Source organism: Chiloscyllium plagiosum, chromosome 26 (assembly GCF_004010195.1).
Source record: "Chiloscyllium plagiosum isolate BGI_BamShark_2017 chromosome 26, ASM401019v2, whole genome shotgun sequence".
NCBI lineage: Eukaryota > Metazoa > Chordata > Chondrichthyes > Orectolobiformes > Hemiscylliidae > Chiloscyllium > Chiloscyllium plagiosum.
Window position 1 is genome coordinate 16,557,208 of NC_057735.1, and position 26,197 is coordinate 16,583,404.

General features: G+C 38.3%; 1 protein-coding gene across 1 annotated transcript; it reads right to left on the reverse strand.

Moving 5' to 3' along the window:
• Positions 1–3,336: 3,336 nt before the first annotated feature.
• On the reverse strand, positions 3,337–26,197 carry psma5 (proteasome 20S subunit alpha 5). The gene is made up of 9 exons (XM_043716599.1): positions 25,983–26,197; positions 25,703–25,769; positions 22,094–22,220; positions 15,489–15,556; positions 14,264–14,371; positions 12,448–12,506; positions 8,849–8,951; positions 7,457–7,543; positions 3,337–3,663 (listed from the first exon to the last, which is right to left on the reverse strand). The coding sequence occupies exons 1-9, from the start codon at positions 26,009–26,011 to the stop codon at positions 3,580–3,582; spliced, it is 732 nt and encodes a 243-aa protein (XP_043572534.1). The 5' UTR covers positions 26,012–26,197; the 3' UTR covers positions 3,337–3,579.

Below are 26,197 nucleotides of genomic sequence, written 5' to 3' on the forward strand. Positions count from 1 at the left end.
TAGAGTTTGGAGCCAGGGCCAGTCAGCTCCTAATATCATTACAAGTCTTGGTTCAAACTTGAACAAAAGAGCTAAATTCTAGAGGTGAGTGACTGCCCTTGACATCTTGCCAGTTTTTACCAAGTGTGACATTAATGAGACTCAGCAAAATTTGAGTCAATGGGAATCAAACAGAAAACTATGGTTTGAGTCATATACTGCAAAGATTGATTTTATGGTTGTTGGAGGACAATCATCTCAGCTTCAAGACATCTCTGCAGATGTTCCTTAGAGTGTTATTCAATGCCCAACTATCTTCAGCTGTGATGACCCTCCATCATAAGGTCAGAAGTGGAGATATTGCCGTTGATTGCAGAATGTTCAGCATCATTTGTAACTCCTCAGATACTGAAGCAGTCCATTCCAAATTGAGCAAGAACTGGACAAAATCCAGGCTTGGGCTGACAAGTGCCAAGTAACATTTACACAACTAAAGTGGCAGATAATAACTGTGTACAACAGGAAAATCTAACCATTGCCTCTTGACATTCAATAGTATTACCATCTCTGAATCCCCTGCTGTCCACATCCTGGGGCTTATTGTTGACCAGAAACTGAATTGGACTAGCCATATGTGTCTACAAGAACACTTCAGAGGCTAGAAATCTTACAACAGGTGAACTCACCTTCTGACTCCCCAAAGTCTGCCCACCATCTACAAAACACAAGTCAGAAGAGTAATGGAATACTCCTCTCTTGACTGGATGAGTGCAACTCCAATAACAGTTAAGGAGTTGAATGCCATCCAGGACAAAGCAACATGCTTGACTGCCACCGCATTCACAACATTGACTCCATCTTTTTGGAGAAAAGAAGGTTTAGGGGTGACTTGATAGAGGTGTATAAGATGATTAGGGGTTTAGATAGGGTCGACAGTGAGAATCTTTTTCCTCTTATGGAGTCAGCTATTACAAGGGGGCATAGCTTTAAATTAAGGGGGTTAGGTATAGGACAGATGTTAGGGGTAGGTTCTTTACTCAGCGAGTCGTGAGTTCATGGAATGCCCTGCCAGTAGCAGTGGTGGACTCTCCCTCATTATGGGCATTTAAGCAGGCATTGGATAGGCATATGGAGGATAGTGGGCTAGTGTAGGCTAGGTGGGCTTGGATCGGCGCAACATCGAGGGCCGAAGGGCCTGTACTGCACTGTATTCTTCTATGTTCTATCCATAACCTATGCTCAGTAGCAACTATGCACCATCTGCAAGATACAGTGCAGCAATTCATCAAGGCTCATTAGGCAGCATTTTCCAAACTTATACTATCTAGAAGGGCATGGACATAGATAAGCAGAAACACCATAACCTGCAGGATACCCAATTACCATCCTGACTTCAAAATGTATAGCCATTCCTTCAATGTCTGTAGGTCAAAATCCAGGTATTCTCTCCCTAATGGCATAGTGGGTCTTCCTACACCAAATGGATTGCAGCAGTTCAAAAAGGCAGCTCAGCACCACATTTAAGGGCAAATTGGGATGGATAATAAATGCTGGTCCAGAGACTCCGACAACCCATTAATGAATTAAATGAACACCTCAAATTTATCACCCAGCATTGATTGTTGTCAGCTCATTTTTACTTCTCAAATACTTTCAGATGCTTGGCATGTAATTTTCTACAATGAAATAAATTGCAAAATTTGATTACCCCAGAAGTTGAAATTCTCAATTTGGACCAGGAATATTTAATCCCATCAGTGTGATTACATTGAATTTTCTTTGGGTTTCAATCAAGCCTGAATGCAATAATGAACAATTTAGGCAAATCATTGAAAGAATGTTCCATTATAGAAAGAATCACCCTATGCCATATTGCATTAGATGCAAGCTACTTCTCTGTAATAATCAGATAATGAATACATAATTTCATGCCATAAGCAACTAAGCTTCAGTGTGATAATACTGAATAAAAAAAGTTGTAGAGGGTCATCGTCATGTTTTTGCATACTTTTTCACTCAAATAAATTATTTATGAATGATTTGTTTTGTATTTGTTTGAAGTAGTAACTTGCAGGTTTAAAGAAATGGTAAAATGTCAAACAGCTGCAGTCTCTGGGGAAGAATGGGGTCAAGATGTTAATTAGACCTTCGTGCACTGCAGTGTTTTACTGGGGAATTCAACAATTAAATCCTCTCAAATGCCACAAAAAAATGTTTTGGGGATAATTCTGTGTAATATCAACATAAGGGGGTCAGATGAAAATATAATTGTGAGGAAAAAGATCAAAAAGTTTAATTCAGAGGCCTACAGGAAAATTTCTGACAAAAGAAAATGTCACTCTTCACTGCCTGTACAGGCAAGGCGAGTAAAGAGCTAACCATAAATTCAGCTACATGTAACTGCCACTTTGCAAGTTCACATTCTCATTTTAAAATACAGCAGTTTCAAGATTACCAAGGTCTCAACTCTTTGAAGCATTTCAGACTGCCTACTGAAAGATTAAAGAACAGCATAGCTCGGGCTCTTGTGAAGGCCTAAGTTCAAGTTCCTCCACGAGCATAACACACCTCAGCAGATTGATTAAAACTATCTAAAAAGACACAGTTCTACAAAATAAAACACAAAAGTCACTGTTTAAAAACAGCACTTCAGATTATTAATGTAATTATGCAAGATATTGAGCAATGGAGGCATGTTCCTAAAATGAAACGCCTGACATATATTTTCAATGGAAATTAGCAGCATAAACAATTAAGACAGGTCTGAATTTTTTTTTAAAAGTCTCTTCCAAACAGCTGGCAGTGTTCAATGCTATTCTTAAATTCATTTTGCTTCAAATGTGATTTTTTTCAGTCATACCTCTGGCAACAAATGTTCTGAATCATTACTGTAAAATAGAAGTTTGGTTACTATGAAATTGGAGTTGTCTTTTTATTAAAAAAAAACCATTGGTATAATATGTGAAGAAACCAACTAATTTAAAATTGAGCAATTGGCCAGGCTAAAAGGTTCAATGCCTATTGTGTCAAGCTGATTGACCTCAGCCTTGTTGACACATCCTTGATTAATTGTATGCAAGCTAATTCACCTTACAAATCAATATTCATTCAGTTGAAATAAAAATAGGCACATGAAAATGTTGGTCTAAAAAGATTGAGGTTTTAAAAGATTTATATTGTTACAGCTTTATTTAGGCACTGAACTCTTTCCAATTTATAGCAAACAGCACTAAGATCTGTAATTGTGAAGGCTCAAAATGAAACACAGACTAAAGTGAATTATAAACCATTTCTTTACATTTGTTTCAACCTTGAGTACTCCTATGTAAAGGTGAACAAAGATTTGAACAACACATCTTCAGTAAGAAATATTTATTTAGCCTCATTTGTTTCATAACAATACGTTTTCAATGCACTATGTACAGTGATCTTTTCATATCCTTGAGATAAAAGACTGTAATTTGTAGAACATTAACAAAAAGAACATTGATATTGCTGTCCAACAAAGTAAGTTTTATTCCATGAACTAAATCTCCCAACAGAGCACATAACTGACTGTGTTCCAATTCGCACTCAAGGAAGCAGTGGTTGTGCCAATACTCAGGTTTGCAGTTTCTTTATTTCTTCTTCCAGCTCTTCCTTTGTGTACATATGAAATACTTTTGAAGGTTCCATTGTTGCAAGCTAGAAAATAATTAGCAGTTACTACACATCAGCAAACTATGGTGACTGCAACTACAAAAGTACTAAAAATGAACTGGGGTTACTATTCATGCAGTTTTTTGTGGTGAAGCTTGTTACTGGAAAGCCTACAAAAAATACAATTCCAGCCTGCACCATTTTCTAACTTCATTATCAGAGAACATTTTCAATTTGATTTCTTTTTGCATTTCCACTGCATGAAGTGTCATCCTCTTCCCCACTGAGATGCAATGTTTGGCTCTTTGAGAAAATATTTGTTGCTCCAGTTGTTTGGTTCTCTTATATTTCATATCCTATTAGAACTCACACCTAATGAGTTATTGGCTCTTGGAAACTGGCAGCCCTCTGGTCCCTTGCCCAAATAGACCAACCTCACACTTTACACTTAAAAAGTGCAAACGTGTCATCATGGGTATGAAACTCACCCAATAACACCAATCAAAAGATGCTTAAGAGTGGCCAGGGAAGGTGTTGGTATGATGGTGATGTCACCAGTTGACAAATGCAGAACTCTGGGCTAACATAAAGGGGAGATGAGTTTTAATGCCACAATGGCAGTCATCATTAGAAACCAATCTGGGTCACCAATGACCTTTAAATAATTGCTTTGGGCAATAAATGCTGACATAGCCAAAGATGTCTATATCCTGTGAATGAATTAAAAATAAAAACAGGAGCTCGAGACTGGGTTGTCTCTCTTCTGCTTCCCAGTCCAGTGTAATGATGCAAATTAAAGCCAATTTTGCCATAAGTGAGACTTGTTTACACCCATAGAGGATATTCCCGTTTTGTTTTGCATTGGATACTGGTTGGAGGAATGTCAGATAACTCAGATGGAGACAATTCACTGTGAATGACAGCAACAATAATAGTTATTATTAATATTACCATATTAAGGGATTTCAACTTCGCCAACATTAATTGGGATAGTCATAACAAAGGGTTGAATTTGGATTTCTTGAAATGGATTCAGGAGAGCTTTTTATGTCAACACATAGAAAGTCCGACAAGGGCGGCACGGTGGCTCAGTGGTCGGCACTGCTGCCTCACAGCACGAGGGACCTGGGTTCAATTTCCGTGTCGGGCAACTGTCTGTGTGGAGTTTGCACATTCTCCCCGTGTTTGTGTGGGTTTCCTCCGGGTGCTCCCGTTTCCTCTAACAGTCCAAAGGTGTGCAGGTCAGGCGAATTGGCCATGCTAAATTGCCCGTAGTGTTAGGTGCATTAGTCAGGGGTGAATATAGGGGAATGGGTCGGTGTGGACTTGTTGGGCCGAAAGGCCTGTTCCACACTGTAGTGAATCTAATCTGACCTTAAAAGGGGACAAAGCATTGCTGGACCTAGTTCCAATGAACTAAGCCAGACAAGTGTTTGAGGTGGCACTGTCGTAATAATTTAGAGATAGCGACCACAACACATTATGATTTAAGTTTGTTATGGAGAAGGAAGATGACCTGCAAAAAAAAGGTTTTCGATACTTGAGGGGATGGAAATAAAATAGTGAATTTTGAGAAGATTTGTAGCTCAGGTTGAGGTTCTGGATGTAGGTTTGTTCGCTAACATGTTACCTAGTAGGGTGACGAAACGTCTGGAAATGAACCTTCCAACTCAAAAGAGCAAACCTACATCCATGGGAATAGAATATATTAAAGTGAGGTGGAATGTGGCCAAAGCTACATTTGGAACAGCTATTTGTCAGAGAATCTACAGAGCAATAGGAATATTCAAAAAAGAAATTGGGAGTGTACAGGCCCAATGTGTTCCCTTTGGGATGAAATGTAGGAGCAACAAGCTCGAGAACCATGCATGTCTGGAAATATTCAGGACAAGGAGGAAAAGAAAAGCTTTTAGCAGCTGCAAAGGGAGCAAAACAATTCAGGCCCTAGTAGAGTACAGGCTTTCCCCGGGTCACGAACGCCTGTACTTAGGAACCAACCTCCATAAAGTCTATTTTTTAAAAATACCAAGTTACATACAATGGTTCGTACTAATGAACGGGTAGACTATTCTCTCAATTATAAATACTGTACTGTCTTTACATTTATTATTATTGTATTTAAGATATTTTAAGTAAAATATATCCTATATTCTAAGACAAACATTTGACTAATTGACGCTAGATGTGAACCGTACGTAACTGTTCCGATTTACATACAAATTTGACTTACGAACAGAATTAAAAATGGAACTCATTCATAACCCAGGAAATTCCTGTATAGAAACTTTGGAGGTTGGTAAACTTAAAGTAAATAGGAGGACAAAGAATGGGAATTAGAAAATCCTAAATTGTAAATTTAGTGAAAATCTCAAGGGGAGAGGATAAAACAGGAGAAGAGCAAAGACCAAAAGGGACCAAGAGGACAATTTGCGTGTGGAGCTGCAGGATACAGATTTGGTGTTAAACGTGTATTTCATATCTGTCATCACTCAGGACAAGGGTGTAGGTACAGAACTCAGGGAGAAGAACTGAGGTCTTGAGCAGAGTAAGAGACAGCAAAAAGGTTTTGGAGGGTTCGATGGACTTTCGAGTGGACAAATCCTCAGGTCCGTATGCTATGGGAGATGAGGGAAGAAATTATACAGGTCCTTACACAGATTTTCAAATCCTCTCGGGCTGCAGGGAGGTGCCAGAGGACTGGAGGACAGTAATGTGGTTCCATGTTTCTGAAAGGATGGTAGGGATAAATTACAAAATTACAGATCGGTGAGTCTCACATCTGAGGTAGAGAAAATACTGAACAAAACTTTGAAGGAAAGAATTAATCTCTACTAGGAAGAGACAAGGTTTGACCAGTGATGGTCAGCATGGCTTTGTCAGAGGAAGGTTCATGTCTAACAAATTTGATTAAATTTTGATGTGGCGATCAGGTGTGTAGATGAGAGCAGTGCAGGAGATGTATTTTGTATAGATTCCAGAAAAGCCTTTAGACAAGATTTCTCACAGGAGACTGACAAGAATGGTAAAAACACATGGAATCCAAGGTAACTTGGTAAGGTGGATCCAGAATTTGCTTGGTGGTAGAAGGCTGTTTGCATGATTGGAGGCAGATGTCCAGTACCAGAAGGATCTGTGCTGGGTTCATTATTTGTGACATATAGAAATTATATCAATGAGAACTGTGAGAGGGCGGACATGCAAGTTTGGAGATGACACAAAGATTGGCTAGGTGATTATTAGTATGAAAGATGATCAATTGTTGAAGGATCAATAATGAGGGGCAGAAAGCCTCACAACCTTTAAAATGTATGTGGATAAACACTTGAAATATTATAACATTCAAGGCTATGGGATAAATGTTGGAAAGTGGGACTTGTGTCGCTAGGATGGTGCAAATGAGATGGACTAAAGGACCTCGTTTGTGCCATATGAGTCTCTGACTATAACTTGCTGTGTTTAAATTTTACCCAAAACAGATCCAGCAGGCAAGGTTGGGGAGTGATGTGATGGGACTGCAGGGTAAAATGGAAGAGATACAGCAAGAGGGATAGCTAGACATTTCCTTTCAGTGGGGAAATTAATTCTAGTCACACAGGCTGCATTCAGATTTGTTCTTTTGATCAGGGAAAAGAGGGACGAGAAAAAGAAAGAAATTCAGATTCATAGAATGGTCACATAGCACTAAAGTTAATTCCACACATTACAGTTTTCTGAATAGATTAATAATTATGCTAAAACTTGCCAACTTTCAGAAATAAAAGTAAAATTATCAAACAAAAACAGACAGGTCTGGTAAACTGGATGACTCATGGTTTTATCATTGGCAAAATCTGCGTACCTCAATATTAGTAGCATTCAGTTTTTCTTCCATTACTTGTTTCAGGATAGTGAGTGCTGCATTCTTTGCTTCTTCTAATGTCATTGACTAGGAATTAAAAACATTCATTAAATGTACCACTAAAGGCACCATTCTGCGGTTACACGATGAACCTACACAGCAAAACCTTTTGTCATAATGACGACACCCTAAGAGGTCAAGGCCAAAAATACTAATGTTCAAAGCAATGCATATACTATATTCCACTGTGTTCAAAGTAGCAAGGTAGTACCAAATGTTTGGATAGCAAAAACCTACTCTTTATACTCACATTCTAGAGGATTGTTCAAGTTCAACAGATTTCAAAGGCAACTATCCAGTGGAATATAGTGAATGCATCATCCAAATAATAGCCAGACTTATGGCTGAGTAGGCTGCATTTGTACTTAGTGGGGATTAAAAGAATGAGAGACTACCTTACATATGTCTCTTAGGGAGCTCGACAGAGTAGATGTTGAGGGGCTGTTTGCCCTTGTGACAAAGTCTAGAACCAGAAGACATAATCATAGAATAAAGGGTCACCCATTTAAGAAATAAATGAGGAGGAACCTTCTCTCCCGGGAATAGTCAAACTGTGACATTCGAGGACAGTCAAGGCTGGATTGCTAATGCTGAGATAGATATACTTTTAATGAGCAAGCGATTCAAAGGTTATGGAGATAAGGCAGGAAAAAAATAGAGTTGAGAATCAACTATAATCTCAATGAATGGAAAAGCAGATTTGATGGGCTAATTGGCCTACATCTTGTGGTTTTAAATCCAAGCCAACATATTAAAATTTCTCCAAGATTAATGAGTCAATCAATAAATATTTCTACTGATTTAAGTATTAACAAAATAGAAACTTCCAATGGTTTCACATATTTCTCAAGACTGCAATCAATGGAAACAAATATTTCCCAGATGACTGCTTAGTGGCACTGTTTATTTCATATCACTATACAGATCCAGTGTTTCAAAACTGGCAACATTAAGGCAGATATCATGGATTTTAGATCTTGCCTTGTTTTGGGTTGAATGGTTCAAGATGAGCAAGATGTGCCTCAGAGTTAGCATGAAGCATGGGAAAAGACTCACACAATGCCAACACAACAGCTGGCTGAACAAGCTGGAAAAGCATTTTACCCTTGACAAGAATAAATAAAAATTATGCATGGTACATTATATAAAAATAATGTCTAGTTTTCAGGCACTGCTGGCTTAATTGCTGAATGCAAGACACTATACCTGTACTCCCCAGTTTATCCATTAGTCTTAGTGGTGTCACAATAAGTAAAATATTTTCAGTCACTATACTAAGTGGATTTAATTGCTGATTGCATAACATCATCCTATGCGTACTAGTTCCTGTACCTTACGATAAACCTCCTGTAGGGAGCTCTGGGCACCCTCCGAAGCAGAGCCGATCGCTCTTGCATCACACTGTACAAAGGTGCCAGATGGATCCATGTGATACCTGCACAAGAAATTATAATTGGGCTAATAATTACAATGATATAAACATTTAGCAGTGAAATAATTCACACATTTTATCGGCACATTATAGGGTAGAATTCCACAGCCAATCTTGGACAATAGAATAAAGTTCACCAGCTCTGGATGAAGCTATGCCATTTGACTGCTTAATTGCAAAAATCTCAAGCTCCAGGCCAAGTCAAACAATAATTCAACTGAAGACGCATTCCTTATAACGTATGTTAAGTACATTTTATTTGAATATAGCATCCACTGTTAGCAATTGTTGTAGCAAGGGATTGGCTTTGTGACACAGGATTAGCCGCTGTATAAAATGGCAATTTTGGAATTCTACATATAACCATCAAAAGCTACTACTGCTCCTGCTCAAACATTGCTTAAAAGTATAAGAAAATTAACTTTTGCATGGAAATTGCAATACTGAGTTCAGCTGTAGCTATGTATAGACAGTCTTGCAACAATTAATACTCCTGGTGTTACATCTAACATAACTGATCCACCATTACTTGCTATACTTTCTATTTTAAATCTTTTTTCAGGGATACCATAGAGCTAAATGACAGTCAAAAAAAACCATTCTCCAATAAAATTTATATCATCAAAACAAATACTTAATTCATACAAACACAGAAAACATTTGTCACAAGTTTGAAATTAAAATTCAAAGTTTACAATATAAAGCCTATTTTACCTATTGTGACTGTATCAAAATTAGTCACACATTCTCCTTCATTTGCCTCTCTGCATTGTATTTGTTCAGATATTCAGCCAATATTGTCTTAAACGCCTTGATAATTCCACATTGCAAAGCATTTCAGGAAGACCATGGAAGAAAACTTTAATTAATTCATTTTCTCACATTTGATGAGGAATATAGTTGACAATGCCTAATCACAGCTTTCCCCATTAGAAGGGATTCGAGACTATCTTCTTCACCACTCCAATGGCACTGGTTAAGTTCTCTCTCATTCTGTGATTTTACTTGCACTTGGTTTCCAAAGCTACAGAGTACTGCAACTACAAACAAAATATTTTCTTTGGCAACTATACTGCTTGAAATTTATATTCTTTGGCTATATTTAGGAAACCCCAAAGCCCATTATACTTGATAAAATATTGATCCATCTTCAATTGTATTGGAATTCCTACATCTCAAGAGTTATCCACAATCTTCAGTGTCTTTCCATTAACCCTGTCTCCACATTCCTGTTTCTTTCTTCCAAATATTAAAGTGTTCTGACCCAGATTATTTGACCATCAGCAAAAGAGTGGCACATGCCACTACCCAGAGAAAGTTTGAGATTGCCAGTAACTTGGTGCTCATAGGCATCCTGCCCTCTACAGGTGCATATGAACAGGGCTAGCAACAGTACATTTCTCCAAACATTTTATTTAATCCTTATCAAGCCTGCAGAATTTAAATCAAGAACTATAAATTAGATTTAGAGCAAAAAAATTATATGTAATCAGCAAAGCAAAGAGAGGGAATAACAAAATTAAAGGAGAAAAAGGCTAGACACTGACGATAAAACGAATAATCATTTTAAAATAACTCCAACACTAAAAATTTCAAAGGAATGAAAATGACTCCACATTTGCCTTGGCGCCCCTGCAACTTCCTGACCTTGCTGACATTTTTGTTACGTTTTCCCCATGTCCTTTACTACCCTGACACAACCTAACACCATACCTTACATTACTATGCTCTGAAAGCAATATTCAAAAAATAAAATGTACTTGAGCAGATAGTGTTAAAGACACAAAGCACAGTACAAGTCTCAGTCAAGATATATAAATAATTTAAAAATCTAGTTATAATTAAAAGATTACTGCAGTACAAGCAAAACTGTAGCAAATCTGTGCTTAAGGCTCTATAACTTGCAAGTAGAGACTATTATTATTGCTCAAACTCTCATGTTGTTCATTCAGATGTAATGATGACCAATCTTTTTGGTTACAAATATGATATGCGTGCTTAAGCACATGAACTTTCAGACCATCACATAATAATCAATTTGAATCCATTATGCACTCGATCAATTCCAATATCCCAAACCCTGTTTAGACTTATAGCTGTTTCAAGTCATGGAGTACAGATGTGAAAATTCTTTATGTGGGCTGCACTCCACGATCATCCAAACCTTTTGTTATATCCCCAAATGCACATTTGCCATTATGTAAAGCTTTGCTTTCAGCTGCTAACATTTCTCAGGCTTTTAACCTATATAAAACTTTCTCAAATCAATGTTAAATAGTATAAATGTAATCTAATGTTTTAAAATTGATTTGACACAATTTATTTAAACTCCATGTACGCCAAGTACAAACTCTGTAAAATGCCATCACCAACCAGATGTCAAAGCTGACCTGGAGTCAAATCAGAAACCAGTTCTGGGACTAAAGAATTTCACTTTCACACTGTCAACAAAACATGTAAACTGCAAAGTATATGACAATTAAATCACAACTTCTGAAAGGCCAAATTCAGCATTCATTTCTGATGCTTTGAAAAGGTAATTTGATTTCATCACCAACTTTATAGAAGGAAGTAGTCAATTAACAGTAGAATAGTTAGAAGTGCAAAGTTAATTCAATTTTAGCTCTGAATTTTCAAACATGCACAATGTGCTCAGTGTCACAAAACACAGTCTTCCAGCTTAAATTTAAAGGTAGCTGTCTTGCTCTGACAATATTGTACAAGCTCGAATCAGGTTTACTTCTGCAATGGTTTCAGCAGAATTACAGCCACAGCTGTAATTTTATATAATCCCACGGTGTTGCAAAAAATAAATCATTAAGGTGGAGTACATTGATTTAAACTTAACAAGGCCAAATAACCTATCATTTCCACAGCTCCATTTTCAAAGTTATGCTATTAACCAGTTTGAAGACACCAATCTGAATTTTTGCTTACAAATACAAATAAAAATATACTATTATAAAATTATGCATTGAAACTAAGAGCATGTCCTTTATAAAATCCTAATATAAAAGCTGTGTTTTCAGTTTAAGGATATAACGTGTGTGACATACCCCCATTGTGAAAATGTTATGATGGCAGAGGATTCTTGTAAGACTTGTGAAACAGAAGTGTTCCTTGAATTTTAGGAGTCCTCCATTTGATTTGAACCCAGTATTGGATAAGATTACTTCATCATTTTGTATATATTAAGCTATAACCTGATCTCTCCGTTGCAGATAATCAATTACTGCAAGGAAAAGCTCAGCAGTTACAAAACATGTAGAGTGTAAAACATAGGCAATCTAGGTAATCAAGCATATGATACATGCTTAAAATGGTACGCTTTGACATTGTTAAAGTACCCAAATGAATTACCGCATAACATACACTTGATATGGGGGAAAAAAAAAGAGATTGGCACCAGATTACAATGCTCATTTGAAGAGCCAGTGCAGGTATGACAGACCAAATGGCCGCCTTTTGTTGTAATAATTCTGACTAAAATTATACTCACATCTGTGGTCCTTTTTCATCAATTCCTCCAAACAGTAGTGCAACACCAAACGGTCGGCTCTGAAAATTTTTTTAAAAATAAAGTTTAAACATGCTTTCCTTCTAAGTACTTAAACACCAAATGGTATATTGAGAAACGGTCTACCTTCCTCTATCCAAGAAACAATGATAAATGAGTGACCTAACAGCTAAACTGAGGTTTTTTTTAGCAATCAAACAAAAAAAAATTGGGACAAAGCAGGCAAGGCATTTTTGTCCTCCATGAAATGGAGTCACAGAGATGTACAGTACAGAAACAAGTCCTTTGGTACAACTCGCCCATGCTGTCTAGATATCCTAAATTAATCTAGTCCCCTTTGCCAGCATTTGGCCCATATGCCAAGACCAGATTTCCAGTGATAATCAGTCTGCGGGGAAAGGATGATACAAACATTTCCCTGCTGGGGAAACTCTGCAGGTCAGTTGGCTAATGGCTGTCTGCACTGTGGTTGCTGACCTTCAGAGACTGCTCAGTATGGAGAGTTCACCAGGATGGAGCTTCCTTTACATCACCCATGAACCTCACCTTCAGTGCCCAGGCTGTGGAAGGGTTCTTGAGCCACCTCGAGTCACTGGCCAGCTAATGAACATTCTGGCTCACATGGCCTTGGTTAAAGATGAATGTGTGAGGGACATTGACAAACACCTCCTGAGAGCACTGTATCACACTCATACAAATATTTTTTTCTGAGGCTTGGTCTGGCTGGATTTTAGATTGGCCCAGATATTTAAATGACCAAGAAATTGCCTGAGCAATGTAGACTGAAATTGCACTTCTGGATAGTATGGAATCCTTGACACAGTCTCATGGGAACTGCCTGGGAAATTTCCCCATTTCTAGAATCCTTTAAAATAGTCCATTAAAGTTGGAGAATTTGAAGGGCTCACTAAGCTTAATCGGTTCCAGACAGAAAAAAAATTATTAATAATTGTACTCCCAACGCATCACAGACCCACAATAACAGACACTACCTCCACACCTATCCCCACCAATTACCCTGCCAATCAGTAACTTAACTAGCATCCTATCTATCTAGCGCACTACCATCCCACACTGACCATGCATTTCAACCCTTTCATAGAAACTGTCAAAGAGGCCAGTTGTGCTGCTAGGCATTTAAAATAAAATCACAGAATACAGCTCACAGATTGCTGCAAAAGGCAGCGTGATTTCTACTAAGATTATCTTTCCTACTGGATTTGGGAATTCCTGGGAAGGTTCATAAAATTCCTAACTAGAAACCGCCAGTGCAAAAGATATCTAAAGTGAAGTGGGTAATTTTTAATCCAATCAGGGTCAGTAATAGGATTTCCAACTGTGATTGAAATAACTTGGTGGTATGATCTTATACAAGTTACAGTATTTGTACTTCCAACTCAGTGACAGAAACACAAATCAAGCACTGTATTTTGTCATAATGGAATTGAGGGTGGGAGGATGGGGACAGAGAGAGAGGAAGACAGAGATGAGAAAGATTGCTTGCATGAAGCAAAATTGTGAAAATATCTTTAAAAGTAGCAACTGTATCTTAAAACTGGTTTTATTTCAATTACTAAGTTTATGTTCAGATTGATGGTCAAAACCTGTTGATTTGATAAAATGACTTAAAAACAGTATTGGCACTAATTTGACCTTCACATTAAGCATTCATTTGGAAATACTGCAGCTTGATGTCAGTTTTATACAGTACCAAACTGCAAGGCCAGCAACTGCAGTTTAACCAACCCCTCAAAGGCACATTGCAGGCCATATATCTGTATATTTAATGAGATTTTACCATTGCACCAGGATCTGCATCTTCTTCACCAAACTGCAAGGCCAGGTTGGAGACTGCCTGCGTCACACTCTCCACTGTCATATTTTCATTATAGGTAAACCAATGATTCTGAAGAAAAAGTATTATAATTTTAGTCAAATAATTTCAGAGTAATGTCATTCTAATACACATAGAGACTGTCAGTGAAATACAACTGGGGGATGCCTCGGAACATTTTACTATTGGTCATTTTCACAAACATTGAATACTGCAGACTGCACATCCACAGAAAGTGACAGATACGCAGTGTGCACTTTTACTGTAGGAAGATTTTTCTTTTCCTTCTTTAAACCATAGAGAAGTGACAATGAGATCCACATTGGTTGAAAAGGTGTACGCCAAATCTTGCGTTAATAAATACAATCACGATGTGTGTTAGTAAGCGAATTCACCATAGATAGGACATTACTGTAAGTACACTTAAGGACATTTTAACCTTTAAGGGAATACTAAAACATTTTTTTTCAGAAAAGTCTTCAAATACAATAGATTGTAGAATGTACATGAATATGGAGGTTTGCTCGCAACCAGAACCTAAGCTACAAATCTTCTCAAAACTCGCTGTACATGAATATATTCAAAACACTGGCTTCAATCAACAAGACAATATAATGGATAAATAAATACGGTAGGTTTTCGTTAAACAAATTCCTCTTTTGGGCTATCACAGGATCATACTGGCAATCCAGTGTGACTACATGTTGCACCTATGTACGCATGCATTTATTTATTTATTATGTAATGCATTCTAGCTGAAGCTTGCTCAAAGTGAACTGCAATAGAAAGCAATTTAAACATCAAAGCTTATATGCTGGAATGTTAGTTTTCCTAAGACTTCCTCTCGACTACTGGCAATTTATTTGTTTAAGCTATCTTGTTATAGTCATAACATTCTAAATAGCTACCAAAGACCTTTGATAAATGAACACTTCGCAGGTGTATGTAAATTGATTTTGCAATAAATGCTTACCAAGTTAAACACATTTCTGATAATTATGTCAGAAACAATATAAACCATCCTCAGTTATGACAAAAGATTATCAACATTAATTCTGTCCCTCATGACACAGACCTGTATCTTCCACTTTTATTAACATAAAACATCGTACTCATATTACAAAGTCACTTAACATTTAAATATAGGATAGACTTCATGGCAATGTAATTATATGAATTCTAATATTACCTGCGTTTCAACTCTTGCTTTGTCAATCAAGGTTTTGGCATCAGCTATTAATCCACTCATTGCACAACCTAACAACAAAATAATTAACAAGTAAGATAATACACTCCAAAAAGCTATACTGAATGGAATTTGAAATTTGAATTCAGTGGGAAGATACATTTTAAAAATATTTCTACATTTAACATGGTATTCTTAATTTATCAATAAACACTGAAAAAGTACAATTCTGTTGACTCTTGTAAAAGTGATCCAAACACTTTGCACATTATAACATGATACAGTACAAAATAGAATTTTTAAATATCACAAAAAGTGGGTGTCTTAAGAGGCGCTTTGTATACCATACATATCTGATCTTATTTTCTCCAAACCAAAATACTCTGTCTTTACAAGGATTAAGTTTTCCTTCCTTGCATTATAATTTTATTCTATGCATTTATCAAACGGATTTGATACTTTTGCAATCAATCTATTTAGTCCCACTACCTATCTCTTTTTTTTCAAATATTTCACTATTTTAAAAACAATTATTTGAAAATAACTCTGCTTCCAAAACTATTTTTAATAGGATATATCAAGCCTCAATAATTTTTGGCTTTAAAACTCCATCCAAACCCTCCTTTCATTTTATTGCTGATGCATTCCAGTTATCAACATGCAAAGTAGTGTACAATTTTTAAATTAAAAGTCTGTAACAGAAGACTCCAACAAAATAATCTCATATTCTTGTCTTTAAAGCGTTCTAAGAACATAACAGATTGTGATCTGTATACACAACCAGATCAGACACATTGTTTGTGACATACATATTAAAATGTTGTAAGGCCAGTACCAAACTCAATAGATCTTTTTTGATTGTGGAATATTTCCTCTGGGGGATGTTGATCTTCTTTGAAAAGTACCCAACTGACAGTTCAATCCCATCCTCATCTACCTGTAGGAGTATAGCTCCAACTCCAATGTCACTAGCATCGATAGTGACTTTAGAAGCTTTTGAAAAGGTTGGTGTAGTTAAATCAGGTTTGGTGGTTAATATCGATTTCAAATGGTCGAATGCCTCCTAGCATTGTTCTATCCACCGAAACTTTGTGTTCTTCTTCAGCAAATTGATGAACAGTGCCACAAGACTGCTGAAGTTTGGAACAAACTTTCGACAGAATGCAAGGTTTGTGAAGAATCCACCGAGTCCTAAGAATCGAAGCACCTCTTTCTTTGAGGTTGGTCATAGACATTCCTCAATGACTTACGTCTTTGTGTTCCATGGGGTCAACCTGCCATGACCGATGTGTCCCAAGAACGTCAGCTCTGCTTTCGCAAATTCCATTTTATTTAAGTTTATCCCTAGTTTTGCTTCTCGTAGTCGTTCAAAGAGCTCTGCCAACTGTACCATGTGATTTTTCCAGGACTTACTAAAGATCACTACATCATCCAAATAGACTGCACAGTTTGTTTTCCCAGCCACAACTCTGTTCATAAGTCTTTGGAACGTGGCGGGTGCATCCTTCATTCCAAAGGGCATCACTTTAAATTGGTATAGCCCATTTGGGGTTACAAATGCAGAAATTTCTTTTGCTGTCTCTGATAAAGGTACCTGCCAGTAACCACACATTAAGTCCAACTTGGCGATGTAACTGGCTTGTTCAACTTTCGCGATACAGTCCTCCAAATTAGGAGTTGAATATAAGTCCGATTTTGTAACGACATAGATCTTCCAATAATCTATGCAGAATCGTTCCGTTGTGTCCGGTTTGGGAACTAAGATGATCGGTGAACTCCACTCACTCTGGCTTGGTTTGATGTCCTCATCGAGCATGGCCTCCATCTCCATCTGGATCTGTCCGGCTTTGAAAGGATTAAGCCGATAGGGGCGCTGTTTTACCAGAGCAGTATTCCCTATGTCTACTTCATGTACAATAGCATTAGTCCTCCTCATCTGATTCTTACATATGTCCTTATACTGCAGTAACAAATATTTCAACTGTGTTCCATGCTCCTGAGACAGATAGCTTGCTAACCTATCCCACTCCTCAAAGACTTCTTCATTTTTTAATCTATTTTGAGGCACATCAAAATCCACATCATTTGGATTTGATCCTCACTCTGCGGGACAATAACTAACACCTGTTTCTCCAATTCTTTTTTTGGAGTGCAATATGGTTTCAACATCTTCACATGACATACCCAATACCCTTTTTCCCCTATCTGGTATCTTTACTAAGTAATTCACCTGACTTAACTTTTTCTCAATTTTATAGGGACCACTAAACCTGGCTTTGAAGGGATCTCCTATCACTGGTAACAGTACTACACGTCATTCCCTCAGGAAAGCGTCCAAGTCTCAGAACTTTTATCTGCCACCTGCTTCATTCTATACTGTGCCCTCTTTAAGTCCTGTTTAGCTAACTCGCCTACTCAATTTAATCTGACCCTCACCTCCAATAACATGTCATTCCCTCAGGAAAGCGTCCAAGTCTCAGAACTTTTATCTGCCACCTGCTTCATTCTATACCGTGCCCTCTTTAAGTCTGTTTAGCTAACTCGCCTACTCAATTTAATCTGACCCTCACCTCCAATATATAATCTAAGTATGAGATCTCAGACTTTGGTCCTGTCAATTTTTCTTTAATTTCAAAGGGCCTCTCACTTCATGCCTGAATATTAACTCGAAGGGAGTAAACTGAGTAGATTCATTTGGGGCATCTCTAATGGAAAACAATGCGAATGGGATACCTTTACCCTAATCATTCCGGTAATGCTGATAGTATGCTCTCAACGCGGTCTTCAATGTCTGATGCCACCTTTCTAAAGCTCCCTGGGATTCAGGATGGTACGCACTGGATTTAAGGTGCTGTATACCTAAGCTATCCATAACCCCCTTAAACAGCCTAGCAGTAACATTTGATTTTTGGTCCGATTGAATCTCTCCGGGTAGACCATACCATGTGAAGAAAGCTACCATCTCCTCTACAACCTTTCTTGCCTTGATACTCTGTAACGGAATTGCCTCCGGAAATCTGGTAGACACATCCATTGTGGCTAACAAGTACTGGTTCCCACTTTTAATTCTCAGGAGGGGACCTACACAATCAATTATAACCCGCATAATCCTGTAGCTCTCCAAATTATAACTTCTTGTCCTTCTCCCCTTGTTCTTTCTGAATAAACTTTACCCACACAGCCAAATTCTTTGTAGAGATCAGGTACTAACTCCATACCCAGTCCCTACCTAGGCTGTGCACTCTCCTGCAGCTCCTCAGCTCTTCTTGGGCTCTCCTTTACTACCTTCATTAATGCCACTGGTTTAGCTTCTTTTATGACATCTTTTCCCACAATGCCTTTCTTTAACGACCAGCACTGTGACTTTACGTGTCCCACTTTACCACAGTGGAAACACTTGAGGCCTTTCTCCTCTTTGGAGTTCTTTTTTAACCTGTGGTAAATTCTTACTAGTGTTCTCTACTCTTGGTTTCGTGGCGTAGGATCTCCCCTTCTCCCTACTTCTATCCCTCACAGGACAAAATTCTGGCTGAAAGCTTGTCTTATGCACCAACATGTATTCACCTGCTAATTTTGCTGCCCTTCTCACTTCCTGAACTTTCTGTTCCCCCATGTGAATTCTTACCATCTCCGGAAGTGAGTTTTTAAACTCCTCCAGCAGAATAATCTCTCGCAGAGCCTCAAAGGTCTAATCTATTTTTAAAGCACGCAACAATCGATCAAAATGACTATGTTTAATTCTTTCAAACTCACCATAAGCCTGACGTGGTTCCTTCTTTGTGTTTCTGAACCATTGTCTATATGCTTCTGGTACCAATTCATAAGCATTTAAAATGGCTTGTTTAACCTCTTCATAATCTCTTCACTCCTCATCTGACAGCGTGGCAAATACCTCACTCGCTCTGCCTAACAGTTTTGTCTGAACTAGCATTACCTATAAATCCTCGAACCACTCCATCTGCCTAGCCAACCTTTCAAGTGCAATAAAGAAAGGTTCAACATTTTTCTCATCAAAACGTGGCAAAGTTTTAACATATTAGTGTGTATCACTACGTTCTCTTTTAATCTCCATCCTGTTAACTTGGCTTTGATGACTATGTCACAACTTCTCAAGTTCAAATTCTCTCTCTTCTTGCTCAGCTAAGAACTTTCTGTCTCTTTCTATCTCCTCTCTCTCTTTGCTCAGCTAAGAATCGTCTCTCTCTCTCCGTTTATCTTCTAACTCCATTTTCCTCAATTGTAATTTACGTTTTTCTACCTCTATTGCACTTGTCTGTTGCTCTGACACACTGAAGTATTTGAGTAAATCCCTTACAATTTCAGCTTTACTTTTGTCCTCAGTTAAACCCAAATCTAAGTTCTTTGCCAATTCTAAAAGTATGGCCTTTTTCTTTCCTTCTAAATTTTCTTGGCAAATTTGAGAATCATCTTCAAATCCCAGAAGGTCTCTCGCAACTTTAGGAACCATTTCTCTCACTTTTAATTTAATCAACCACAAATCGCCCAAAGTAAACAAATTGCCTCACCTATGGGTACTTAAAGGTCTAGAACACTAACCTGCAAGTATTTAAATCTGCTGGGACTTTTCGTACCCAAAATCTATTCAAATCTGTCTAAACAAGTACACGCCCCTAAACTGTTATGACATGGGTTATATTGTCTCTTGTTCAGAACACTTGGCGCTGTCAGGTAGTTCTGGTAGCTTTTAACTCTCAAAAAGGTATAGTACACTTCTACACCTTTATAACAGAATAATCTTCCCAATTTCGTGCATTCTACAGCGTGCGATTCCAATATGTTATGGTGATGTTGCATTTGTCGAGGGAGGCTTTCACAGTGCCCTTGTATGGTTTCCTCTACCCTCTTCTTAATCATTTACTATTCTGAAACTCAGATGAGCATTTGTTCAGGGAGTCCTGTCTCAGACATGCAGACAACATTTCCAACCAATTAGAGCTGATTGTGAGATGGTTGTAAGATGATGCTCATGTTTACATGCCTACCCTGCTAGCAGATAGGCAGAATTTTGTGAAGGCAGTGCAAGTGATAACTCTCTGGGGACTTGACGTATCTGCTCTAAATGGTCCAAGCTTCTGATGCATAAAGGAGAGTGGAGACCATGGCTGCTCTGTAGACTACTAGCTTGATGTTGGGCTGGAGGTCTCAGGTCTTTAAACACTCTGTTCTTCAGGCATCAGGACACTATATTGACGCATTGTAGTCAATGACGGATTTCATCAATGCCTGCTTGCACGGAGAAGAGGCTCCCAAGGAAATGATTCTCAAAGCCCAGGTGACTAACTGTCGATTTTGCTGGGCAGCGGCAGTGTTGTGTTGCAACAATAGCTGATGAGAACATTTGTTTCTCAAGTGTTTATACGAAGACCTGTTTTCTCATACACCTCAGTGAATGTAGCCTCCAAGTGTGCATGCACACAGGCCTTATTGGTGTAATGCACCTCGATGACAGAATTTGGAATGGTCTTGGCTCTGACCTGAAGGTGAAAGGTGAACTGTTGCCTGCTCATCCTGCAGGTTAGCTCCACTCCAATGTTTCGTGGAGATGGGGTGGAGTGTTGTGGTGAGGAAAATGGAGAAGAATGTTGGTGTGATGACACAGTCCTGTCTGACCCTGGGTTTTATTGATATTGAGTCTGTGGTGGACCCATTCTTTTGAGAGGATCATGTCATTATGAAGCAGGTGGAGAATGATGGAACTACCACCTGATGAAGGAGCAGTATTCTGAAAGCTTCCAAATAAACCTGTTGGACTATAACCTGGCGTTGTGCGATTTTTAACTTTGTACACTCCAGTCCAATAACAGCACCTCCAAATTGAGAATGGTGGTGAATTTCTGCGGGCAGCCAAAAATCCACAATCCCGTGGGACTTACGAGTCGAAAATCTTTATGAGGTCAAAGGTGACCATATACAGAGATTAGTGCTGTTCCCTGAACTTTTTCTAGATTTGTCACATCCTGAAAATCATGTCTATTGTGCCTCTTGCCTTGGGTGGAGCTCTTCAGCCAGTGGGAGGCAGTGGTTCAAGAGGATTCTCAATTATCTCTCCATAACAGACAGTAGGGAAATCCCTCTAATTTTCACTGTTAGACCTGCACCCTTTCTTGAAGATGGTTACAACAATGGCATCACCCAGCATTCTCTTCCTTCCAGACAAAGGTGATGTGGTCATGGGTTTATGTCAAGAGTGAATAAATGGTGAGTGGAAAGAGTGAGCAGACTCATCACAACGTGCATGGCTTCTTCGGTTCCAAAACCATCTACAGAGTACCCAAGCACCAACCAAACTGAGAGCCAGAAAATGGTGAATCGTTCAAAGACTGAGAGATAGTCAACACCTACTGGAGAAACTCTTTGAGGATCTCCATAACCAAGATACAGCCTTCAACGCAAGCACTCTCAACATTATCCTGCAACACACCATCCACCATCAACTCAGTGCACCTTCAAAATGCAGAGAGGTTGAAAAAGCCACTCAACAGCTGAAAAACAACAAAGGTTCCTGAACAAATGGAATCAAAGTTGCTATTACACTCATTATTCAAAATTTAACACAGAATAAAAGGTTCAATAATCAACATACTAACCTATGTGTGCATCAATTTCAACAATTTTCTCAATGCTGCTGGGTTCCATCAGAGGCGAAGTGATTCTCTTCTCAACTGCAAGAACGACACCCTCAGAGGTCTGGATTCCAATTGCTGTGGAGCCCAACTACAGAAAGGAAAATAACATTAGTTAAATTTTGACCACTTATTAACATTAAAAAAATGCAGAAAACAAACTAAAAAATAATTTGATTTCTTAACTAGAACAGAAAATGCTCAAATCCCCAATTGTACTGGTGTGTCCAAAAAAGTTGGTTTGACTTCAAGCACATTTACAGAATAGTTTTGATGTAAAGTGCCTACTCAGAGAAACAAAGTTTTGGATACTGATGAATATGCTGTTTTTGCAACCTTTTCTGTTGATACTTCAAATTTCCTGCTCCGACATTTCCATCCTCCAGTCCATCCACCGATCCTTTAATATCTGAACATCTAGCTAGCCTGTTTCACCATTCAATTAGAATACCAATCTGAAGAATGAGCAAGCTTGTGATGGCACCAAATAGCACAGAACTTCAGTTCCATATTGGCAAGGAGATCTATGTTGATAGCGCAGTTGAAACCAAAATTAGAGGTGTAGCGGATAGCTAAGGTTACCTCGGAGAAGAACAGGACCTTGATCATATTGGCCAAGGGCTTGAGTGGCAGATGGAGTTTTAATTTAGATAAATCTGAGGTGCTGCATGGTAAAGTCATAGGGAGTGTTGCTGAACAAAGAGACCGTGGAGTGCAGGTTCATAGTTTCTGAAAGTAGAGTTGCAGGTCGACAGGATAGTGAAAAAGGCATTTGGTATGGTTGCTTTTATTAGTCAATGCATTAAGTATAGGAATTGGGAGGTTATGTTGTTGCTGTACAGGATATTGTTCAGGCCACGTTTGGAATACTGCATTCAGTGATGGTCTCCCTGCTATTGGAAACATATTGTACAACTTGAAAGGGTTCAGAAAAGATTTACAAGAATTTTGTCAGGGTTGGAGGGTTTGAGCTATAGGGAGAAGTTGTATAGGCTGGGGCTTTTTTCCCTGAAGCATCGGAGGCTGAAGGGTGACCTTATAGAGGTTTTTAAGGGCATGAGAAGGCACATTTAGAGTGTTTAGACAAGGTCTTTACCCTGGGATGGGGAAGTCAAAAACTAGAGGGCATAGGTTCAGGGTGAGAGGTGAAAAGATTTAAAAGGCATCTAAGGAGCAACTTTATCACACAAAGAGTGGTGTGTGTATGGAATGAGCTGCGAGAGGAAGTGGTGGAGGCTGATACAATTACAACATTTAAAAGGCGTCTGGATAGGTATATGAATAGGAAGAGTTGAGAGGGATATGGGCCAAATGCTGGCAAATGGGACTAGATTGATTCAGGATACCTGGTCGGCACGGACATTACCAAAGGGAATTTTCAGATAAGTTTAAACTAAACAAAAAGAGGCCATAGGAGGGATAACTAAAAACCTGGTCAAAGAAGTTGCGGGGAATGGGACTATTTACTTTAGTTACTCTCTTCCTTCTCACACTTTTGCAAGAATGCACTTGGTTTTCATATTCCATGCTAGTGTCCTTTTATATTCTAATCAACTTTGTGGTAGCACTAGGTTGCTTTATTAAATCTAAAAACACTCAAAGACATTCTGTAAATTTATCTTCCAGGTTATGTTTGCCAACTTGACATTCTAAACCGCCAGATGTATTACAATTGTTTACAACGTTATGAGCCTGTTCTTTTACTCTAGTACACTATTTAACCTTCTTAGTAAGCCAAAGATGTGTCTCTCCCATGGATTTTTTTTGTTTTTCAATAGAACATATTTTGTTATCAAACAATTGAATGGTTTTTAAAAATATTTTCAGTTTATTTTTACTGCAAAATCTTTTAATCTGTTTATCCAATCAATCTTAGACAGTTCTCCCCTCATACCCATGTAACTAGCTTCAATTTTAAGATCCTCATTTGCAATTGAAAGATTTCTACACTGTAAGTAATCTAAAAAAAATTTCAAACTTAATGTAGAATTCGTTGTATTATGATCACTATTCCACAGTATATATTTACAATGGATCAGTCGCAATCATATTGAATAGCAGAGGTTAAATGTGCTTAACCTGCTCCAATTTTCTATATTTTGATGGCATCACTAAATAAGCCTGCCTAACTGCACAATAGTACCTCCAAAGTAATTTCATTTTATTGATTCCACAAACACATTGTTCCAGGAAATGGTCATAAAAACATTTCACACTCTTTCAGGCCACTTTAACCAACTTGATTGATCTAATCTATTTGCAAATTCAAGTCTCTTACTACTATTACACTGCCTTTGTTACAATCGCTAATAATTTTTGTTTAATGCTCTGTCCAGCTGTCGAACTAATGATAGGGAGGCCTATAAAAGTAGCCCTACCAACATTTTCTGACTCGTGTCATTCTTAATCTCCATTCATAGGTTTTACTTTCTGAACATTAATAAAAAATTATCTCCGTCAGATCTGTCATGCCTACTTTTATATCTGCCTATCTTTCAAACCATTGGGAAATAACCATTTCAGAGTAAAATGTTGGTTAACTTGTAACCATACCTCTATAAAAGGCAGAGATCTCTTCTTGTACCTCTAGTTCATGTAGAATATTTCAGATACACTCAGATAAATTGACTTTATTTCTTTTTAAATTAGGCCGTAAATATCAAAAATGTCATTTCTAGGTGGCACAAACAACAGGTTTTCAATAGAGGATGTCTCATGCAACAGGAGGTGGCTCATTGCTTCTCTGACTTCACCTGGGGTAGGTAGATGAGGGGAAAACAGGTGCAGTAGCCCAAGCCCCGGGAAAGGCCTCTCATTGTGCAGCACAGCAAATGGAGAGAGCGGAGGCCACAGATGGCAGTGAGACAAGCAGTGGCGCTGGTGCTTTCAGCTACTGTCACAAGCTGCACATGCATTGGGACCATTTTGATGTCAAAGATAACCATTTTTATTAGTATTCCCTGCATGATTTTTTACTCTCCAATGTAAGACCACTTTAAAACTCCCTATCCCTTCTGGTCACATCCAGCTTGTCTTTAGTACACGGATGCACTTTTATCTTTGGATGTCTAAATCTCCCTTCACCTCAACCCTCCTCCCTCTCTATTACAGAGTCATAGAGGTGTACAGCATGGAAACACCCTTCAATGCAACTCATCCATGCTGACCAGATATCCTAAATTGATCTTGTCCCATTTGCCAACACTTGGCTCATATCCCTCTAAACACTGCCTATTCATGTAGCTATCCAGATGCCTTTCAAATGTTGTAATTGTACCAGCCTCGACCACTTCCTTTGACCACACATTCCGTACAAGCAGCACCCTTTGCATGAAAAAGTTGCTTTTTAGGTGCCTTTTAAATTTTTCCCCTCTCACCCTAAACCTACAGCCTCTAGTTCTGGACTCCCCCAAGTCAGAGAAAAGATCTAACCTTTTTACCCTATCCATGTCCCTCATGATTTTATAAACCTCTATAAGGTCATGTCTCCATTCCCTATTAAAATATAATTTTAACTATATCACCCCTTCAATATAAGGCTCAGTGTTACAGTTACCACTTTATTAAAAGTACCTTAATAGCCTCTATGGCATATTCGACCTGGAATAACCGGCCTTCTGGTGAGAATGTATTCACGCCTCTGAAAGTGAAACCAAAACGGATCATTGAATACAAAATCTTTTAAAATATATTTATTATCCATAATTTACTCTAAAAGTAAAATTAAAAAGGAAAACACTGAGTGATTCTTCGTGAAGTTATTTCAGTAAAACCCAGTAATAAAACCAATTTGGAAAGAGCAGAGAGGCCTTGCTATAAAATGACAAAGCAGAAGCACAAAAGCTGCACGAACCTGTCGTACTCAGATCTAATTATAAACATTTTTGGCGAAACGTTTGTTTTAGATCCAGGAACAGTGAGCTTAGGAGAAAAACTAATTTAAAATAGAGACTAAAATAAAATAAATCAAAGCTTTCCCGGGGCTTCTGTGACTTGACTTTAATTCAGTCAAAGGCGGCGAACTAACGACTACAGCCCTATCGGACATGCGCTGACCGACCCCGGCTC